The 22348-nt window shown below is 44.5% G+C and overlaps 1 protein-coding gene across 1 annotated transcript; it reads left to right on the forward strand.

The window, feature by feature from the left end:
- The first annotated feature begins 4406 nt into the window (after positions 1-4406).
- LOC110496477 (SNF-related serine/threonine-protein kinase) lies at positions 4407-19536 on the forward strand. Its single transcript, XM_036953067.2, has 8 exons — positions 4407-4696; positions 6818-7153; positions 8572-8790; positions 8948-9194; positions 12678-12819; positions 15959-16171; positions 16718-16852; positions 17054-19536. The coding sequence occupies exons 2-8, from the start codon at positions 7031-7033 to the stop codon at positions 18411-18413; spliced, it is 2439 nt and encodes an 812-aa protein (XP_036808962.1). The 5' UTR covers positions 4407-4696; positions 6818-7030; the 3' UTR covers positions 18414-19536.
- The last annotated feature ends 2812 nt before the right edge of the window (positions 19537-22348 follow it).

Below are 22348 nucleotides of genomic sequence, written 5' to 3' on the forward strand. Positions count from 1 at the left end.
TTATAGCATCTGCTTCATCAGACCACTTTTTTATAGACCGAGTCACTGGTGCTTCCTGCTTTACATTTTTGCCAAATGGAGGGCGAGGGAGAGCTTTGTATGCGTCTCTGTGTGTGCAGTAAAGGTGGTCTGGATTTTTCCCCCTCTGGTTGCACATTTTAACATGCTGATAGTAATTAGGTAAAACTAATTTAAGTTTCCCTGCATTAAAGGGACCGGCCACTAGGAGCACCACCTCTGGATTAGCGTTTTCCTGTTTGCTTATGGCGGTATACAGATCATTGAGTACGGTTTGGTGCCAGTCTGTGGAGGTATGTAGACAGCTATGAATAAAACAGAGAACTCTCTAGGTAGATAGTGTGGTCTACAGCTTATCATGAGATACTCTACCTCTGGCGAGCAAAACCTTGAGACTTCCTTAGATATCGTGCAACAGCTGTTGTTTACATATATTGTTAGGACCCCCTCCCCCTGTCTTACCAGAGGCTGTATGTTCTATCCTGCCAATAGTGTATAACCTGCCAGCTGTATGTTCTTAATGTTGTTGTTCTGCCATGACTCGGTAAAACATAGGATATTACAGTTTTTAATATCCTGTTGGTAGGATATACATTCTTTCAGTTTGTCCCATTTTATTTTCCAGCGATTTTAACGTTAGCTAGCTGGACAAAAGGCAGAGACAGATTAGCCACTCGTCGCCTGATCCTCACAAGGCACCCTGATCTTTATCCGCAAAATCTCAGTTTCCTTCTCCAGCGCATGACGGGGATCGGGGCCTGGTTGTGTGTCTGTAGTATATCCCTCCCATCTGACTCTTTGAAGAAAATCGCTTTGTCTAATTTGATGTGAGAAATCGCAGTTCTGATGTCCAGAAGCTCTTTTCGGTCATAAGAGATGGTAGCAGCAACATTATGTACAAATCAAGTTACGAACATTGCGAAAAACAAACAAAATAGCATGGTTGGTTAAGAGCCGATAAGACTGCAGTCATCCCCTCCGGCGCCATCATGAGCAGGTACAGAATAAGGCTGTAACATAATGGCTGTGATAGGAAATAAACTGAGGATGGATCAACAACATTGTAGTTACTCCACATTACTAACCTAATTGACAAAGTGAAAAGGAGGAAGCCTCTACAGAAAGAAAATATATTCCAAAACATGCATCCTGTTTGCAAAAAAAACCTGATTCAGCCTGCTTTTCAGGGAGAGATGAATTCACCTTTCAGCAGGACAATAACCTAAAACACAAGGCCAAATATACACTGTAGTAGCTCACCAAGAAAACTGAATGCTCCTGAGTGGCCGAGTTACAGTTTTGATTTAAATCTACATGAAAATCTGAATATGTTTGAATTTCCTTTTATTTTATTTTTGGAATTTGTGTGCATTGTTTTGTATTGTTAGGTATTACGGCATTGTTGGAGCTAGGAACATAAGCATTTCGCTGCACCTGCGATAACCTTTGCAAAATATGTGTACTCGACCAATCCAGAAAAAGTTATGTTATTACAACTGTTTAAAGTTGTTGCAATAACACCTATTTTTCTCCAAAGGTCATTCATCTACATCTGTTATTATGTTGAGAATAGAACAGCAGAACGTGTGTGTGTGTCCCGGATTTCCTCAAAAGTCCCCATAAGGATAGTAAAACAAGGGAAATCTCCTTTGTGAGGACATTTCCCAGGTCTCCACAAGGACAAATACTTTTTAGGGGTTAGGTTTAGGGTTACAATTAGGGGTAGGAGTTAGGGTTGGGGTTAGGTTTAGGGTTAGGGTTACAATTAGGGGTTAGGGTTAGGTTTAGGGTTAGGAGTTAGGGGTAGGAGTTAGGGTTAGGGGTAGGAGTTAGGGTTAGGGGTTAGGGTTACAATTAGGGGTAGGAGTTAGGGGTAGGAGTTAGGGGTAGGAGTTAGGGTTAGGGGTAGGAGTTAGGGTTAGGGGTAGGAGTTAGGGTTAGGGGTAGGAGTTAGGGGTTAGGGTTAGGGTTACAATTAGGGGTAAGGGTTAGGGTTAGGGTTACAATTAGGGGTAAGGGTTAGGGTTAGGGTTACAATTAGGGGTAGGAGTTAGGGTTAGGGTTACAATTAGGGTTATGGTTACAATTAGGGTTAGGAGTTAGGGTTAGGGTTACAATTAGGGGTAGGAGTTAGGGTTACAATTAGGGGTAGGAGTTAGGGTTAGGGTTACAATTAGGCGTAGGAGTTAGGGTTAGGGTTACAATTAGGCGTAGGAGTTAGGGTTAGGGTTACAATTAGGCGTAGGGGTTAGGGTTAGGGTTAAAATTAGGCGTAGGGGTTAGGGTTAGGGTTACAATTAGGGGTAGGAGTTAGGGTTAGGGTTACAATTAGGCGTAGGGGTTAGGATTACAATTAGGGGTAGGAGTTAGGGTTAGGGTTACAATTAGGCGTAGGGGTTAGGGTTAGGGTTACAATTAGGCGTAGGGGTTAGGGTTAGGGTTACAATTAGGCGTAAGGGTTAGGGTTACAATTAGGCGTAGGGGTTAGGGTTAGGGTTACAATTAGGCGTAAGGGTTAGGGTTACAATTAGGCGTAGGGGTTAGGGTTAGGGTTACATTTAGGCGTAGGGGTTAGGGTTAGGGTTACAATTAGGCGTAGGGGTTAGGGTTAGGGTTACAATTAGGCGTAGGGGTTAGGGTTAGGGTTACAATTAGGGGTAAGTGTTAGGGTTAGGGTTACAATTAGGCGTTAGGGTTAGGGTTACAATTAGGCGTAGGGGTTAGGGTTAGGGTTACAATTAGGCGTAGGGGTTAGGGTTAGGGTTACAATTAGGCGTAGGGGTTAGGGTTAGGGTTACAATTAGGCGTAAGGGTTAGGGTTAGGGTTACAATTAGGCGTAGGGGTTAGGGTTAGGGTTACAATTAGGCGTAGGGGTTAGGGTTAGGGTTACAATTAGGCGTAGGGGTTAGGGTTAGGGTTACAATTAGGCGTAGGGGTTAGGGTTACAATTAGGCGTAGGGGTTAGGGTTACAATTAGGGGTAAGGGTTAGGGTTAGGGTTACAATTAGGCGTAGGGGTTAGGGTTAGGGTTACAATTAGGCGTAGGGGTTAGGGTTAGGGTTACAATTAGGCGTAGGGGTTAGGGTTACAATTAGGCGTAGGGGTTAGGGTTAGGGTTACAATTAGGCGTAGGGGTTAGGGTTAGGGTTACAATTAGGCGTAGGGGTTAGGGTTAGGGTTACAATTAGGGTTAGGGTTAGGGTTAGGGAAAATATGATTTTGAATGCATATCAATTTTAGGTCACCACAAGGATAGTAAAACATATACTGTGTGTGTGTGTGAGTCAAATCAAATTTTATTGGTCACACACATGGTTAGCAGATGTTATTGCGAGTGTAGCAAAATGTTTGTGCTTCTAGTTCCGCCAGTGCAGTAATATCTAACAAGTAATCTAACAATTCCACAACAACTACCTAATACACACAAATCTAAGTAAAGGGATGGAAAAAGAAGATGTACATTTAAATACATGGATGAGCAATGATGCAATAGATGGTATAAAATACAGTATATACATATCGAATGAGTAAAGTAGCATTAATAAAGTGTCTGTATGTAGGCAACAGCCTCTGTTAGTGATGGCTGTTTAACAGTCTGATGGCCTTGAGATTGAAAATTAGCTTCTGTCTCTCGGTCCTAGCTTTGATGACCTCACCTTCTGAATGGTAGCGGGGTGAACAGGCAGTGGCTCGGGTGGTTGTTTCCTTGATGATCTTTTTGGCCTTCCTGTGACATGGGTGGTGTATGTGTCCTGGAGGGCAGGTCGTTTGCCCCCGGTGATACGTCGTGCAGACCACACCACCATCTGGAGAGCCCTGCGGTGGTGGGTGATGCAGTTGCCGTACCAGGCGATGATACAGCCTAACAGGATGCTCTCGATTGTGCATCTGTAAACTTTTGTGAAGGTTTAAGGTGACAAGCCAAATTTCTTCAGCCTCCTGAGGTTGAAGAGGCGCTGTTGCGCCTTCTTCACCACACTGTCTGTGTGGGAGGACCACTTCAGTTTCACTTCACTTCACTTCAGCAGAACGAGGAGGGCCCAGTAAGACCAACCCTTAGATGAGGCTCCTCTGCAATGTTGACTTTATCACCAAGGTTCCTCTGGCACAATGATGGCCAGGACTGGAATATTGGGAATGGAGATGTTGAATGAATTACACTTCTTCCTCCCTGCTCTTTCACTCTACACATACTCACACTGCACCTGCATAAAGCGCCTCTACAGTGATTACAGTGTTTTGGGCTAGTAGTTTTCCATTTTGTGTTTATTTGCATTGATATGAGGGTGCTCGAGTTTTTATTCGATATATCGTGTGTGTGAAATACAGAAATACATCTGGTGTGGTTTATTTGTTGTTGATGTTTGCAGGTTTACGTACTTCTGACGTCAGAGATGACTAGAACCGATGCGCCCCAAAGCAGAGCGAGAGAGAACTGCTGCATCTATCAGATTCACACACGGAAGCTTTGAATTAGCCGCAGTTATTTTCAGTCCTCAATCTAACTAAATCTAGTGCTATTGACAAGGCTGAAGATTGATGTTATCAGAGCACGTTGTACAGCCTAGTTGCCTAATCGACGGTCGTTCTTCGAGGCAGTCTGCATTGAATGACTTATAACGAATGAACGCAGCGGGAAGGTCAGAATTAGCCTACATTGCAACTCACCGCAGCGCGGTAAGTCAACTAAATACCGTAACCGTCCACACACAGGTAGCCTATAGGATCTTTATGTATTTGCTTTTAGTGGCGTCCTTATGTTTTGTATCTGCCAAACAAGCCCATCAGCCTATACTGTGTAGGCTATTAAAATTATACTGTACCTTTTATTTGTGTATCAACACTGCGCTTGCCTACCTCGCCAATGCCATTGAAAAGCCATGGCTTTGCGGGGTTCTTTGTCGGTAACAAATAACATTCACCATATAGCTTTGACAGCCTGTCACATTTTGGATGAGGAAGAAAGGGTTGACACATGCGTTGTCCTGTGTTGACATGAATGGTCCAGACCTCTTGGCAGAGTGACACACTCAGATAGCCTACAGGGAGGCCAGATATTTTGTCCCCAAAATATAGTCACTTATCTCAATTATTTAGTCTTCCAAAAATAGTAGCTAGGGTTCTGCAGTTGTTGTTTGTCAGCTTTGTAATGCCAGGCCAGGGTTGTTGATTTTTCTTCTGCCATATCCTACTTAAATAAGAAAAACAATAATTATTAAATATTAGTAATAAATCATTATTAATAATGCAGTTATTATACAGTGAACAAAACATATAAACGCAAAATGTAAAGTGTTGAACCCTTGTTTCATGAGCTGGAATAAAAGATCCCAAAAATGTTCCACACAAAAAGCTTATTTCTCTCAAATGATGTGCACACGTTTGTTTACATCCCTGTTAGTGAGCATTTATCATTTGCCAAGATAATCCATCCACCTGACAGGTGTGGCATATCAAGAAGCTGATTAAACAGCATGATCATTACACAGGTGCACCTTGTGCTGGGGACAATAAAAGGCAACTCTAAAATGTGCAGTTTTGTCACACAGCACAATGCCTCAGATCTCAGATGAAGTTGAGGGACCATGCAATTGGCATGTTGACTGCAGGAATGTCCACCAGAGCTGTTGCCAGATAATTTCATGTTAATTTCTCTACCATAAGCCGCCTCCAACATCGTTTGAAAGAATTTGGCAGCACGTCCAACCGTCCTCAGAACCGCAGACCAATGTGTATGGCGTCGTGTGGGTGAGCGGTTTGCTGATGTCAACGTTGTGAACAGAGTGCCCCATGGTGGTGGTGGAGTTATGGTATGAGCAGGCAAAAGATACAGATAACGAACACAATAGCATTTTATCGATAGCAATTTGAATGCACAGGGATATCCTGACGAGATCCTGAGGCCCATTGGCATGCCATTAATCTGCCTCCATCACTTCATGTTTCAGCAAGATAATGCATGGCCCCATGTTAGAAGGATCTGTACACAATTCCTGGAAGCTGAAGATGTCCCAGTTCTTCCATGGCCTGTATACTCACCAGACATGTCACCCATTAAGCATGTTTCGGATCCTCTGGATCAATTTAATTGACTGATTTCTTTATATGAAGTGTAACTCTGTAAAATCTTTGAAATTGTTGCATGTTGCATTTATATTTTGTTGTTCAGTATATATTTGCTGACATTGTGGAGAGTGGTTGAAGTGTCTATTGGAAATGTAGACCCTGACCCTTCATAGTACAGTGTGTCACAGTTGTGCTTACAGGGTAATCAATACACACTACTGGAACAGTTATACAACACCCTGCCTGCCCTACTGCTTGCCTGCCTGTCTGGTTGGAATGTGTCCTCACATTGAGGTAGCCTTGCCCTACCCAGGGCAGGGTTAGGGTTCATACCAGTAGTCTGAAATGTCCTTTCTTCCCTTGCCCAGTTCATCTGAACTGATCTGACAATGTGAATGCAAAAAGGTGGATACGTGCACACACACGGACACACCTGAATAGTCACCTTTTAGGAATGTTCTTGGGAGCAGTTTGGTCATGTCTCTGTGGTTCCTGGCACCAGAGCAGGAATTCCTGTAAGGGGAACATTTCGCTTATCTGGAAGAAGTATTGTATAATCAGACATATGCGTGTGTGTGTCTAAACCTTCCCTATGGTGGTTGGAATGGTTCCTATGTGTGTGAAAATGATCAACTCTCTTTCTCCCCTGTCTTCCCACCCCCTTCCTCCCTCTCTCCCCACCCCCTTCCTCCCTCTCTCCCCCTCAACCCGCACTTTCTTTCGCTCTCACAGGGCTGGAACGCAGACTGCACCATGAGTTCCAGTTCACTAGCAGAAGACTGATCTAAGATCAGAATCTAAAGCCAAATTCATCATACGGCGGTAGAGGTCTCCCGTAGGCACAGATCCAGGATCAGTTCACCGTCCCAACTATCCAGACTCTAAAATGCAAAACTGATCTTATATCAGCATATAGGGCCAACTTCATCCCAATCCCCAGCAGCCATGGCAGGGTTCAAGAGGGGTCACGATGGGAAGATCGCCGGGCTCTACGACCTGGACAAGACGTTGGGACGAGGACACTTTGCCGTGGTCAAACTAGCACGCCACGTCTTCACGGGAGAAAAGGTAGCTTGTCTGTCTGCCTGGTCTTTTCAAATCAAATCAAATTTGATTTGTCACATACACATGGTTAGCAGATGTTAATGCGAGTGTAGCGAAATGCTTGTGCTTCTAGTTCCGACAATGCAGTAATAACCAACGAGTAATCTAACCTAACAATTCCACAACTACTACCTTATAGACACAAGTGTAAAGGGATGAAGAATATGTACATAAAGAGATATGAATGAGTGATGGTACAGAACGGCATAGGCAAGATGCAGTAGATGGTATAGAGTACAGTATATACATATGAGATAAGTAATGTAGGGTATATAAACATAAAGTGGCATTGTTTAAAGTGGCTAGTGATACATGTATTACATAAAGATGGCAAGATGCAGTAGATGTAGCAAGATGCAGCAGTTTAAATGAGTACAGTATATACATATACATATGAGATGAGTAATGTAGGGTATGTAAACAATATATTAAGTGGCATTGTTTAAAGTGGCTAGTGATACATTTTTACATCAATTTCCATCAATTTCATTATTAAAGTGGCTGGAGTTGAGTCAGTATGTTGGCAGCAGCCACTCAATGTTAGTGGTGGCTGTTTAACAGTCTGATGGCCTTGAGATAGAAGCTGTTTTTCAGTCTCTCGGTCCCTGCTTTGATGCACCTGTACTGACCTCGCCTTCTCGATGATAGCGGGGTGAACAGTCAGTGGCTCGGGTGGTTGTTGTCCTTGATGATCTTTATGGCCTTCCTGTGACATCGGGTGGTGTAGGTGTCCTGGAGGGCAGGTAGTTTGCCCCCGGTGATGCGTTGTGCAGACCTCACTACCCTCTGGAGAGCCTTACGGTTGTGGGCGGAGCAGTTGCCGTACCAGGCGGCGATACAGCCCGACGGGATGCTCTCAATTGTGCATCTGTAGAAGTTTGTGAGTGCTTTTGGTGACAAGCCGAATTTCTTCAGCCTCCTGAGGTTGAAGAGGCGCTGCTGCACCTTCTTCACAATGCTGTCTGTGTGGGTGGACCAATTAAGTTTGTCCGTGATGTGTACGCTGAGGAACTTAACTTACTACCCTCTCCACTACTGTCCCGTCGATCTGGATAGGGGGGTGCTCCCTCTGCTGTTTCCTGAAGTCCACAATCATCTCCTTTGTTTTGTTGGATGTTGAGTGTGAGGTTATTTTCCTGACTGGGAAGATACTGCATTTCTGGTCCAGAGGGAATACTACTGGTTCTAAATGTTTCTACTGGCAGTAAATTTATTGATTAATGTAAAGTAATTGATTGGCTAGCAATCCTGTAATTATTATTCCATATCAAGGTGACACTTAAGTTCAGACTGGACCTTCTAGCCAGTGGCTATATGTCCTAGGAGAAGGATGATGATTCTGATGAAGAACATGATAATAATAACCATTATTTCCACTCCAGGTAGCCGTGAAGGTGATCGATAAGTCCAGACTGGACCCAGTAGCCAGAGCTCACCTGTTCCAGGAGGTCAGGTGTATGAAGCTGGTGCAACACCCCAACGTGGTGCGTCTGTATGAGGTCATCGACACGCAGACCAAGCTCTACCTAATCCTGGAGCTGGGTGATGGAGGGGACATGTACGACTGCATCATGAAGCACGACGGAGGACTCACGGAGGAGGTGTGTGTGTGTGTGTGTGTGTGTGTGTGTGTGTGTGTGTGTGTGTGTGTGTGTGTAAAAAGGACTACAGCAGCATTGTAAACACCCTCTACCCATAAAAACATAATATCATGATCATCAACACTAAAGCTGAAGATGTCTTAACTCCTCCCTCCAGGTGGCGAAGCGTTACTTTGCCCAGATCGTCCATGCCATCTCCTACTGCCACCAGCTCCACGTGGTGCACCGTGACCTGAAGCCAGAGAACGTGGTGTTTTTTGAGAAGCAGGGCCTGGTCAAGCTCACTGATTTTGGCTTCAGCAACAAGTTCCAGCCAGGGGAGAACCTGGCCACCTCCTGTGGCTCTCTGGCCTACTCTGCTCCAGAGATACTGCTGGGAGATGAATATGACGCACCCGCTGTGGGTGAGTGTCTGTTGGGGGAACTGTGTTTGTGTTGGGGGGAGGGAAGGAGGGTGTGTGTGTGTGTAGGAGTGTGTCTGTATTTGTATGTATGAAGGGACTGATTTCAGACTGGATTGTTGTGATTTATCAACAGTGGCAGGTTGTTATTGCAATCTTTACTTCAGAAAGATTTGAGACATACTGTCTTTTCTGTGTGGTGCTGTCTTTCTCTCTATCTCTCTCGCACTCTCTTTCTCGCTCGATTTCTGTCTTTCTTTGCGTGTGTGCGTGTGTGTGTGTGTGTGTTAAACTCTCCAGAATCCATAGTCCAGCGTGTGTTCTTCCCAGTGGGAAAAGTGCATACAGTCCTCTATCTGTCCCAGGTGAACTGCTAGATCCTCTAACAGACCAGGCTAATAATGACCCTTACATGCAGTTGGCTTTTGGGTCAATTCCATTTCAAAGTCAATACAGTTAGGAAGTATACTGAAATTCCAAGACAATTTTTTTTCGAATTGAAAATGTGGAATTGGGATTTCTGTTTACTTCCTGTATTGACTGAATTGGTCCCAATAGAATGGACCCCAACCTTGCTTGGCAGACAAACTGGGACACTTTCACAACTATCAGACTACTAACGACAGAGGTATTGCAGAGGGTAGTGCCTTAGCTGGTTATAGTATTAATAAATTAATATTAATATCACTTTATTGGTTAGAGCATTGGGCCAGTAACTGAAAGGTTGCTGGATCGAATCCCCGAGCTGATAAGGTAAACAACAAGGCAGTTAACCCACTGTTCCCCGGTAGGCCATCGTTGTAAAATAAGAATTTGTTCTTAACTGACTTGGTTAAATAAAGGTTAAATAAAAACATGTATTGGTCAACACAAGGTCCAACCTAAATTTTACTTTAGCTTTCAACCCAACCCCTTTGAAAGACACACATGCAGAGGTTGGAATCCAAATTATTTTCCAATCGTTTCGTTCTGAACAGAACCATTATTTTGTTTTGTTCCGTTCCGCTGTTCCGACCAGCAAAATAAAGTTCTGAACCGGTTCAAACTCAAAAACAAGTAACAATTTATTGTAACGGCTGTTGGAAGGAGAGGACCAAGGTGCAGCGTGGTATGTGTCCATATTTATTTAATGAACACTGAAATAACAAAAAATAACAAAGCAAACGACCAAAACAGTTCTGGCTGGTGCAGACACACAACAGCAAACAACTACCCACAAATCATAGGTAGCCTGTTTTCCCACTAAGTATGGTTCTCATTCAGAGACAACGATCGACAGCTGCCTCTGATTGGGAACCATACCAGGCCAAACACAGAAATACAAAACATAGAACAAAAACATAGAATGCCCACTCCAACTCACGCCCTGACCAAACCAAAAATAGAGACATAAAAAAGGAACTAAGGTCAGGACGTGACATTTATATTGTTCCATTCGGTTCCTTTTTAAACCTCGGAAATATATATATTTTTTAGATTTAGCTTGACATGAAATAACTTCACCAATCAGTGCGGATAGAGAATCTTGCTATGGAGCGGGCAAGCTATTTACATGCATTGGACAGACAAGTGTAGGGCACGAGATACAACTGGAACTTTGCGGGTGGGGAGGGAGAGGGTGGAAAAGCAAGGTTGGCTTGAAGCGCTGAGCCTCTTGTTGTTTTGACACTTAAGTTCAGACTGGACCTTGTAGCCAGAGGCTATTATCTGAATTAGGCCCACAGAATTATACCTACGGAGGAGCGGCTTCTATGAAAGAACTTTGAATGTCTTTGAACTTCAAAGAGTTTGCATAGCTAACGTTGGAACAGAGCTAGCTAACTATGCTTTTTAAAATAACTATTATTTTCTGGAACAGTATAGATCACTTTCGTTCTAGGATCTGATCCCTGAACCAGTTCCAACCCCTGATACATATACAGGTTTTGGAGAGAGGTGCGCCAGACTTTCCCCGTCGGACCCGGGATTCAAACTGCCAACCCTCTGGTTGATCGCACGCCTCTCTAACTTCTAGGCAACTATCCGGTCTATATCTCACTCTATCTATTATCTTCTGAATGGAGAAGAGGTAGATAACAACTCCCAAATCAAATATCAATACACAATGAAATTGGTTTCTACACCATAATGTGTTTCTCCTAGCACCTCTGGTGTAACGACACCTCACAGAGGGACTAAGTGATGGATATAAAATGAAAAAGAAAGAGGGAAAACAAGAGGGGGAGGGGAGAGACTGAAAGGGGAAGAAAGAGAGCGAGAGAGACAAAGGGAATCAGTATTCATCCCCTGCACCCAGAGGCCAAGGCTTCAGACCCAGAAAGAAAGAAAGAAAGAGAGGGAGCATTTCACATTTTTCTGACTGAGTGGAGACGCAGGGCCAGTTTCTGTCTTGCTCTCTATTTTATCCTTCTCTTTTGTGCTGAGCAGATGATCCGATTTGTGTTTGTAGTTGCTGACGCCTCTGGTTATGTGTGTGTGTGTGTGTGTGTGTGTGCTGTTGATATCACTCAGCAATGCGGTGATTGCTGAATGTAGCCCATCTGGCAGAGGTTGAGGGATGTCTAAGGAAATGGTAGGGGCACTGATTGTTATGGGGCGAGGGTTGTATCTTAACACCAGGCCTGTAATAGAGGATGCAGAGGGTGTTACATCACATAGCTGTCTCACTAATAGCAGTTCTATAGCTAATAAGAGAGACACTGACAAGCTCTCTTTTAAATATGTATCCAAGAAACTGTCAGCCAGATGGTTTATAAATAAAGTTATCCAGAGGCTGTCAGCCCACGGGTTTATAAATAAAGTTATCCAGGAAGTTGTTTGCCCTATGACAAGGTAATGAGGGACTGGGGGCACGGTTGCTAGAATACCTGGTGACGTGAAAACAGGCGATAGCAATGTTTTGTTGTCCTCTCTTACTGCAGTGTGTGTGTGTAGATAGTTGTTCTGTTAATGGTTGTTCTGAATAAGAGAACTGTTTCATGTACTGTAACATGACGTGTGTTAGAGACATTGAAGGATGAACATAAACCCATTTTGTGTGTGTGTGTGCCTGCATGTGTGTTGGTTCTTATGTGTGTGGGCTTGTATCCATGCATGAGCGGAACGTTAATGTGTGTGTGTGTGTGTGTGTGTGTGTGGTCAGGCAGATGCCCTAGGCCAGTGTGTGTATTTATGGAAGTGTCCTGGTCAGATGATTCATGCCTCTTCTGAGTAGAAGCAGGTTGTTCTTATGTAGGTCAGTGGAAAAAACATACAATACCATGCATTGCTTTCTTAGTCTTTCTGTATTTCTCCCTCAATCTTTTTCCCCTCTTTCTCTGTCTGTCTTTCTTACTCTCACTTGTCCTTTCTCTCTCTCTAACTGTTTCTCTGTTTCACAAGTGAAATGTAGCTGTAGCTATACACCTTTCTCCAGGTATATGAAGGACCAATAAGAGGGGCTAACCTCTTTTTTTTTTCTCTCTCTCTCTCTCTCTCTCTCTGTAGATATCTGGAGTCTGGGGGTGATTCTGTTCATGTTGGTGTGTGGCCATCCACCCTTTCAGGAGGCCAACGACAGTGAGACCCTCACCATGATCATGGACTGTAAATATACAGTAGCATCACACATCTCCTCAGCCTGCAGAGAGTGAGTCACACACATGCACGTACAGCCACACTCCATTTGAAAGTACTCTGTAGCTGCTGCATATTTCATGCCCATAGATGTGTGAAGAGCGAGAGTGGAGAGCAGAGGGGATGAGAGGAGAGAGGGAACGTGGAGAGCAGAGGGGGAACGTGGAGAGCAGAGGGGATGAGAGGAGAGAGGGAACGTGGAGAGCAGAGGGGATGAGAGGAGAGAGGGAACGTGGAGAGCAGAGGGGGAACGTGGCGAGCAGAGGGGATGAGAGGAGAGAGGGAACGTGGAGAGCAGAGGGGATGAGAGGAGAGCGGGAACGTGGAGAGCAGAGGGGATGAGAGGAGAGAGGGAACGTGGAGAGCAGAGGGGATGAGAGGAGAGAGGGAACGTGGAGAGAGAGAGGCATAGTATAAAAAGACAGTATCTCTCCTCTCCCTCTGCAGTAGTACCCCAGCCCCAGTCCCAGCCCCAGTCCCAATGCTGTGTTAAGTTGAGTGTATCTCTGATGTTTCCATTAAAACATCAGGCTAATCTATTTTTAACATTGTTCTGCTGCTGCTGTATTGAACAACAGCTCTCTGCTGTGTGTGTGTGTGTGTGTGTGTGTGTGTGTGTGTGTGTGTGTGTGTGTGTGTGTGTGTGTGTGTGTGTGTGTGTGTGTGTGTGTGTGTGTGTGTGTGTGTGTGTGTGTGTGTGTGTGTGTGTGTGTGTGTGTGTGTGTGTGTGTGTGTGTGTGTTCAGATGGCTTCTGACTAGGCTAGTCCTCATTATACATATCACACCATCGCCAGGCTAGCCCTGTCAGGGGTAGACATATATGAGATGCAAAGCCGCTATTTATTAAAGTAGAACTGACAACTTTTTAGCAACATGAAATCTTACTCAAATCTGTTCATATATATCCCCACAAAGAATGTCAGCTTTTTTTATATAAACTTTCGGATAATCGAGAACTTGAAAATGACCATATCTAAGTGTTCATAAGTTCATGTTTGGGAATGATGTGTATATATAGTAAGGCATTTGTGAAAATTAGATAGCAATATAGCGTGGGAAAGCGGAAAGCGAAAGCGTTTGGACAATTAAGACACTGCAGTATAAATAAAACCTAATAAAAACATCTGTCTTGTCCAGGACCGGAGTCTACGCAGACCGTTGCGCCATAGCCAATCAGAGCTACAGTAGGCCTATATGCAAATAAGCCATTTGGCACTCTAGCCTGCCATAATTCACTTTGAACTGGACTGTGTGTTTACGGGCAGTAGCAACAGCGCAACTTTAGATCATTAGAACACATTCACCACAAGCCAGAAAATACACCTGAATGGATTTCTGCAATTATGTAAATAACACAGGAGTCCTACTACATTTGGGAACTTCACAGTCCTATTCGATCAAACAACCATGAAAAGGTAGGCTCTCTCCCCCTCAGTTACCTATACACATCAACAACACCAAGATCAACAACTAATACTAGCCAGAATGAGATGAGCTAAAAATCTAACGAGGGAACATTAGATAAACCCCCTCAAACTGCTTCAGCTAGTTGTCTGTCAAAAGCACTGATAAACGATGGGGAATAGTAGCCTGCTCGTCCTTCTGCAGTTTGCAGACAACTGAATGGGAACTTGCCTGCCCGTCCATTTGATCCATGCCAAATACATTTGATTGGCAAATAAGAGATACGCTAACTGTGGACAACAGTTGTTCAAGTTCAGCATAGCAAGCTATCAAAACGATTCACATGTCTTGCTAGCTAACCTGCATCTCTAACTGTAGCTACCAAAAAACAATATGAGGGGAAAAAGTCGGTCACTCATCCACTCTCCAATGACATGACATTCTCCCAGCAGCTAGCTACCTAGCTAATGTTAGGCTCCATGTTTTTAGGTTGCTAAATAAATAGCTAGCTACACAAATAGATACACTATCCCATGGGTGTCAAAATCAATCAGCACACCTATGTACATATGATGCTGTATATAGCATTTTAACATATTAAAACAAATCATGTTTGTTCAGCCTTTGCAGCTATGCTTGCAGATGTGCATAATATGGTGCGACCCTAATAAAAAAGTTTTTAACTCCAAATAACAAAAACGAAGCAATAGGTTGTTGTAACATTCAAACTTAAAACATGTTTTTCATTTTTTCTGCACTGCATGGATCACCTGTGCGGTTGAATGCAGCATTGTTGTATGGCGCTCTCAAAATGTATCGTCGTTGAGTAGCCAGCCTAGACTACTGCTCAAATGTTTCTATAATAGACCTACATGTTTGTCCTTTGGATGGTGTTTTGTTGCAGGTTTTGTTATTTGGTTATTCATTGTCAAGCTTTAAAAACCAAAGCCAGACTGCAATATTTGAATAGTCTAGCTAGGAATGTGACATGTGTCTGTTCACTTTCCCTCAACTGCACACTGTAAACGGGACACAAGAAAGCAGCGCGATTGAAGTTGAATTCACCGATGTACGCGCTTCAGGCTGTAATTTCATAAAGTAGATGACTCAAATGTTGACTCATTTATAATCGCTTGTGTTTGACACATGTGCACTAGCTTATTAGCCACGTTATGATTAACTTGTGATCGTTGCCCTTGATATTTTGATTGTATTGATGTTCCCAGCCTTAGTTACATTCGTCCGTTTTAGTCCAAAATATTGAGTCATTGAAACTGAAACAGTGCATTCCGAATGGGTGGAAGCAGCAAACAATGTACCAGGCCATCTGTGATTTACATACAACCTGACTGCAATATTTTTTGGACTACCAAGAAATGTATTGGTGAATTATATTATTCATGTATTGAACTGCATCCATCTATTCTGACAACAATGTCTTACCATACGTCAATTAATTTTTGGTCAAATAGAACCTATTTTTAAAACCTCTTATAAAGTTGGTTTTGAAGCATAAACTGGGAATTTGATATTTTTTACTGATTTTATGATTGTCTGTTTTGTTTCATATCTGCAAAGTAATTAAAACGCTGCCAGTTCCATTTTAAGCCTTGTATTAAGATTTGATTTAACCTCTATAGTTACTATGGTAACCGAAATGTAATAATGAAATTACCATAATTAATTAACTGCACCTTCATCTCCCTCACTCCTCTCTATCTTTCCATCTCTCCTTCTCTCTCTCTAGTCTGATTGACTGTATGCTGCAGAGAGACCCTAAGAGGCGGGCCACTGTGGAGTTGATCCAGGGCCATGATTGGCTGCAGGGAGTCGACCCCTCCCCTGCCACCAAGCTGACCACACCCCTGGTGTCGTACAGGAGCCTATCAGAGGAGGAGCACGGCAGTATCATCCAACGAATGGCACTAGGTGGCATCGCAGACAGGGACACAGTCACAGAGTAAGACACGCACACACACAAAATGAACGTACTGCAATTCTACAAAGGCCTCTCCTTTCCATTTCTGTTCACACAGTCCTGTCATTAGGTTGTGATGATCATTATTAGTGACTGTCCTGTCATTAGCTTCTGGTAATGATGATTATTAGTGACTGTCCAGTATCGCTGTCCTCTCGCATCACTATGCCAGCTGGCGTGACGCTAAATTGATTCCCCACTGTCGTCATCAGCTTATTTATCATTAGCAGCCCTCTGAGCGCCTGTTCTGCAGCTGGTGTCACGTTAAATTGATTCCCCACCCCTGTCTTCTCCGTTGGACTGACAGCAGTCATGACTGTTTCGCTTCGGATCTGCTTGTGTGTGTGTGAGGTTGTTGAGGGTAGCTAGTAGTTATGGTAATCTAGTTTATAAAGTATGTTCTGATGTATGTTCTGAACGTGTCCTCTCTCTCTCTCTCTCTCTCTCTCTCTCTGCCTTTCTTTCTCTCTACCTTTCTCTGTCTCTCTCTTTCTCATTCTCTCTCCCGCTCACCTCCCCTCTCTCTAGAGCCTTGGAGTCTGACCAGTATAACCACATCACAGCTACATATTTCCTGCTGGCAGAGAGGATACTGAGGGAGAAACAGGAGAGGGATCAGAACAACCACACATGGTCCAGCCCCAGCCACAAGGCCCAGTTCAGGTACTGTAAATATACACACACACACTCACACACAACGCAGAATGTTGTGGGCTGTGTTTCTGTCAGTCTGCACTGCACTCAGCCCAAGGGGGGGGTGCTGCTGTCACAGTAAATAAACAAGTAGAGACAGAGAGGGAGGGAGCTGCCACAGTAAATGTTGTTAAAACTCTCTGCTCCCTCTCTCTGCTTAACCCTCTTCAGGCAGTCTTGGCCCACCAGAGTGGACGTGCACCAGGACATGGGGGACGGTTTGGGGGGTACCCTCATCTCCCACCCAGGGGGCCCCCAGTCTCCCGCCCGCAGTGCTGAGAGCCTGGTCCACCACGGACCCAGACCCAAAACATCCCTACTGGAACTCAACCACAGACGGTTGGACAATAACACACAACCCACACACACTCTGACCCTCCAGGCTGATGACACACACACTACAAACAAAGCACTCCCTCCTGTCGGTACAACCAGAGAGCACCAGGACAGGGGCCTCCGGCCTCCAGTCAAGCCCCACTCCATCCCCCTCAGGCTGGGCTCCCTGGCCTCCCCCACCCCCTCTAAACCACGGAGCCCCAGCCTCTTCAGCCTAGATGAGGAGGAGGAAGATGAGGAGGACGAGGAGGATTCGTCTCCCTCGCTTCTCCCTTCTCAGGTGGTTCTCCGGCATAACGTTGCCTCATCTTCATCCTCCCCTTCCTCTGTCTCTAACCGACTGACTTCTCGTAAGAGTGCACCCGTCCTCAACCAGATACACGAGGAGGAAGGAGAGGAGGAGGAAGTAGAGAAGGATAACAAGGAGGAAGGAATGATAGAAGGAAAGAAGTGTGTGTTCAAGCCAGAACAAGCTTTCCTCAGCCTCCACACTGGGATATTGACGTCGTCAGGTGTGTCGTCCCCAGCAACGGTTACCAAGGTGGCAACAGTTGCCATGGCGTCTCCCACCTCAGAGAGGAGAGATGACAATGACTCTGTGAGCCAGCGGAGACCTGACATGGACACGACAGGACCAAGACAAGGAAGACCTAGCTTTGCCAGTGGTGGGGGAGACAGAGGTTGGAGTGGGGGAGACAGAGGAAGAGAAAGCCCCTCTGCTGATGGTACAGGGGCGGGACTAGGCTCGGCCAAAGCAGCCAGCGGATTGGTGGAGAGCCTGAAACTGATGAGCCTATGCCTGAGCTCCCAGTTCCACAGCCTGACAGCTGGGGGAGGAGGGGTAAGGGGGGGGAGCTTGGACCACCAGGACCAGCCAGTGTGGAGGATGTGTATGGGGGGCTCTACCGGCAGCCTGGATAAGGTCTCTCTCCTGGGGGGTCCGTCGCCCGGAGGGACCCACCACCTCCAGCACCACCCCCTTGACCACTTCGCTGACCCACAGTTCGAGGCCCCGTCCTCGGGCACACTGAGGCTGAGTGAGCTGGACCTGGCCAGGGAGCATCACCAGAACCTGAAGAACAGAGTGCTACAGATGCCTCTCAGTGATAAGACTATGTCAGTCAATATACACAGGAGCCCCAAAGAGGGTCTGCTCTGTCCCCCTTCACCGCACAGCTGCTGCCAAGTCATATAGACCACATCTATCATCCTCTCTACCCCCCCCCCCCCCCCTTCCTGAGGTGGAACAGCATACTTATAGTTGCACAATGACAATCTTTAGTTCATCCATGTTTTTAGACAATCCTATTTCAGTTATTTTAATGCTGACTGAAAATAGGTGGGGACATGACCTCGTGTTGTGAATGAAATGAGAAGTTTAAAAGATAATATCATATTAACCATCAGGGCATCTGCTGTAATTGATTGAAATGCAGTCTGTTACAACTACATTATATGTCATCTTCTCTTCACACACTCTCCATTCGTGACTCTGTAAATATGTTTAAATACAAAGTAGTACTTTAGTAGTACAGTACTTCTATTAGCAGTGCTTCCAGTAGAGCTGTGATGAGTTCTAGTCAGACCCTGACCACTATCAGGGTTGGGCTCAATGCCATTTAAATTCAGTCAATTCAGACAGAATTTTGTCATAAAGAAGAATTGAGGAAAATTGGACTTGAAATTTCAGTTTACTTCCTTATTTGACTGAATTGAAATTGAATTGACCCCAACCCTGACCACTACAACCCCGTAGAGTGTTCCAAGCCAAGACATTAACAGTATCACCCCTGCAAGTGTTGCTCTGTTGTGATGGTGTTTGACATATTCTTGTGCGATATCTAACTATCTAAGTATGTAGATGCCAGTGCATGTGTTCTATTGTACAAGACGACCTCTAGAGTTTAAACATCCACCTGGGGACTGTTCCAGGAAGCAGGATCAATGATTTAGCCAGCTAACTGTCCTAAATATTCTAAAATAACTTCATATTTTCCAGAAATATAGATTTGAAATTAGCATGGTGTAATTGACTTGACAACCAACAACAGTTTAGCTTTCAAAAGGAACCAGAAAAATTAAGATATATCTGACTGTTTTTAAAGTTAGCTGGCTAAATGAATGACACTGCTTTTTAGAACACCCTACCTGTACTGCACTATGACACTGTAATGGCCTAAAACTATGTCACTCCGCCTCACACAACAAATTGTACATCAACAACAACCACAACAATATATATTCCAATAGATATGTATTGAGCCTAATGTACTGTATGTATATGGTAATGTATAAAAATAAACTGATGTGAATAAGAATTATGTTAATGTTGTTATGTTTCTTTCTTGTGTAACAGGGGTGAATATTATTCGCTTCCTTGCTCACCCTTCCTCAACTAGGAGTGATCTTACTTCCTCTGCCTCGCTAACACACGTCACCGACCACTTGACAATGTCTTGGCCAGTCGTGCCACCGAGAAGGGATCGAGTAGAGACATTTTAAGTTGGAAAGTGAGGTTGCGTTACAATATAACTGTTACATTTGGATGTTTTCTTGTGTTGGGTTGGTGTTTTAATCTTTGCTGATATATAACCAAGCACAGACTGCTACTGCAGGTAACAAAGATGAAATGTATTGAAAGGCAGAGTGAAAGAGAGAGAATAGAAGAAAGAGAGAAAGATACACCACGTGAAAGTGTGCCTGAATTGAAAGGACAAAATGTGAGTCGGAGCGAAAAGGAGAGAGAAAAAAAGACGGAGAGAGACAGATGGAAAGGAAGAGAGAGATGGTGGGGGAGAGAGACAGATGGAAAGGAAGAGAGAGAGAGAGATGGTGGGGGAGAGAGACAGATGGAAAGGAAGAGAGAGCGATGGAAAGGAAGAGAGAGCGAGAGAGATGATGGGGGAGAGAGACAGATGGAAAGGAAGGAAGAGAGAGAGAGAGAGAGAGAGATATGGTGGGGGAGAGAGACAGATGGAAAGGAAGAGAGAGAGAGAGATGGTGGAGGAGAGAGACAGATGGTGGGGGAGAGAGAGATGGAAAGGAAGAGAGAGAGAGATGGAAAGGAAGAGCGAGAGATGGCGGGGGAGAGAGACAGATGGAAAGGAAGAGAGAGAGATGGCGGCGGAGAGAGACAGATGGAAAGGAAGAGAGAGATGGCGGGGGAGAGAGACAGATGGAAAGGAAGAGAGAGAGATGGCGGGGGAGAGAGACAGATGGAAAGGAAGAGAGAGAGATGGTGGGGGAGAGAGACAGGTGGAAAGGAAGAGAGAGAGATGGCGGGGGAGAGAGACAGATGGAAAGGAAGAGAGAGAGAGAGATGGAAAGGAAGAGAGAGAGAGATGGTGGGGGAGAGAGACAGATGGAAAGGAAGAGAGAGGGAGATGGCGGGGGAGAGAGACAGATGGAAAGGAAGAGAGAGATGGTGGGGGAGAGAGACACAACAGCAGGTTCTTCAGATGTAGGTGTAATGTGGCAGTAGTCTAAAACACTAAGTAAACTGGAATTGTCCCCAGGACACCTAGTTACTGAGAGGGGGTAGTCATTCAATATGCAATCTAGTCACAGTGTGTGTGCTTGTGCGTGTGTGTTTGTGTGTAATAATAATCCATAATTTGGTGGGTGCTTCTATTTGTCCTATTGCACACATGTACACGTGTGTATTATACACATGTGAATTGGAAGTGTGTGTGTGTGTGTCATCACAATTAACTGGTGTAATCATTAGGCCCTGTCACTGAAAGTAACAAGGCTTTCACAGCAGAGAGAAAGTGAAAGGAAGAGAGAGATCAAAAGAAAGACTGCTTCCTCTGTATTATCATTCTCCAACTCTTTTTGTCATTGTCATGTTGCCAAACAGAAACACACTAACATTGTGCTTGGATGTCTGCCCATATCTATAGAGCTAGCTAGTTATCTGTCCACTGACTGACTTTGGACCCAGGGTCTGTACAGAGCACACCATTCAAACTCTTCCATAATGACAAGGTGACTGTTATGTAGCAGTATTGACTCTTGACACACTGAACCTGTGAACATACACTCTCTTCAACGACCTTCTGTCTGATAAGGGAGTGGAGAGGAAGAGAACCACATAGAGAGAGTGAATGAATGAACCAATCACTGTACTTCATTGATCCCCAAAGGGGAAATGTGTTTTTTCACTGGCTGCAGAAAGGGAAGGTCACAGAAGGTCAGGACAGCCTACTCCTTTCCCACCTTTCAGATCCAACCGGCATTATAACTAGTACGAACAACCGATAATACTCTGGTTAGAACACACTCACACATCATTTCTTGCGATTCCAAGGGTTACGAAGACGTCACCGGTCTCCATGGCTTTGCTGTTGCCAAGATACGGCTCTCTAGGATGGGATGTTGTGGCAGGTGAGGTGAGGCGATAGGGACAGAGGTGACATAAGAGTGTCAGTGTTACATATTAAGGCGGGGTTGGCTCCACTTTAGACTATAAGAGAAGAATGTAGGCATCAGGGTTGAGGTCAAGTCCATTTCAAATGAGTCAGTTCAGCAAGTGAATTGCCAAAGTTTCTGCAACAAGATGCCTTTCTTTAGTAAAACACTGGTGCCAGCCTATTTGCAGTGCCAGCCTGTGTGTGTTGTGTCAGTGATTTGCATTGCTCATCATCCCTTACAGTAGCATAATTTGCATGGTGATACTTCAGCACCACCTTCAGGAATAGTTCCGTCAGTGTGTGTTTGTGTGTGTGTGGTAACTAGACAAAATGGTTTGACTATGATTGGAACAGAAACACACACACACACTGACTGAACTGGTGGTTACGATCAGAGACACTTTACACGTACGTGGTGGATTGAGACGAGAGAGGAGAGAATTATAGATCTAGACTAGATCTGATTACAATTTCAATTTCTCAGGTGAGTAGATGTTTCTGTCTGAAATCTAAACTTATTCCCACTACTTTTCAACATATGGCACCTTAATCCTAATATTTAGTGCACTACCTTTCAAGATAGGGCACCTTATTCTTAATTTATAGTGCGCTACCTTTCAAAATAGGGCTCTGGTCCAAAGTGATTTACTATATGAGGAGTATAGGGCTTTGGTCATTGTAGTGCACCAAATAGGGAGTAGGGTGTCATTTAGGATTT

The sequence above is a fragment of the Oncorhynchus mykiss genome, chromosome 18 (genome assembly GCF_057628025.1).
Source record: "Oncorhynchus mykiss isolate SJ-2025 chromosome 18, ASM5762802v1, whole genome shotgun sequence".
Lineage (NCBI taxonomy): Eukaryota > Metazoa > Chordata > Actinopteri > Salmoniformes > Salmonidae > Oncorhynchus > Oncorhynchus mykiss.

Coding starts and splice junctions, on each gene's coding strand:
- LOC110496477 (XM_036953067.2), top strand. CDS start 7,031: ATGGCAGGGTTCAAGAGGGGTCACGATGGGAAGATCGCCGGGCTCTAC. Junction 7,154..8,571: donor ACGTCTTCACGGGAGAAAAG/GTAGCTTGTCTG, acceptor TTTCCACTCCAG/GTAGCCGTGAAGGTGATCGA. Junction 12,820..15,958: donor ATCTCCTCAGCCTGCAGAGA/GTGAGTCACACA, acceptor CTCTCTCTCTAG/TCTGATTGACTGTATGCTGC.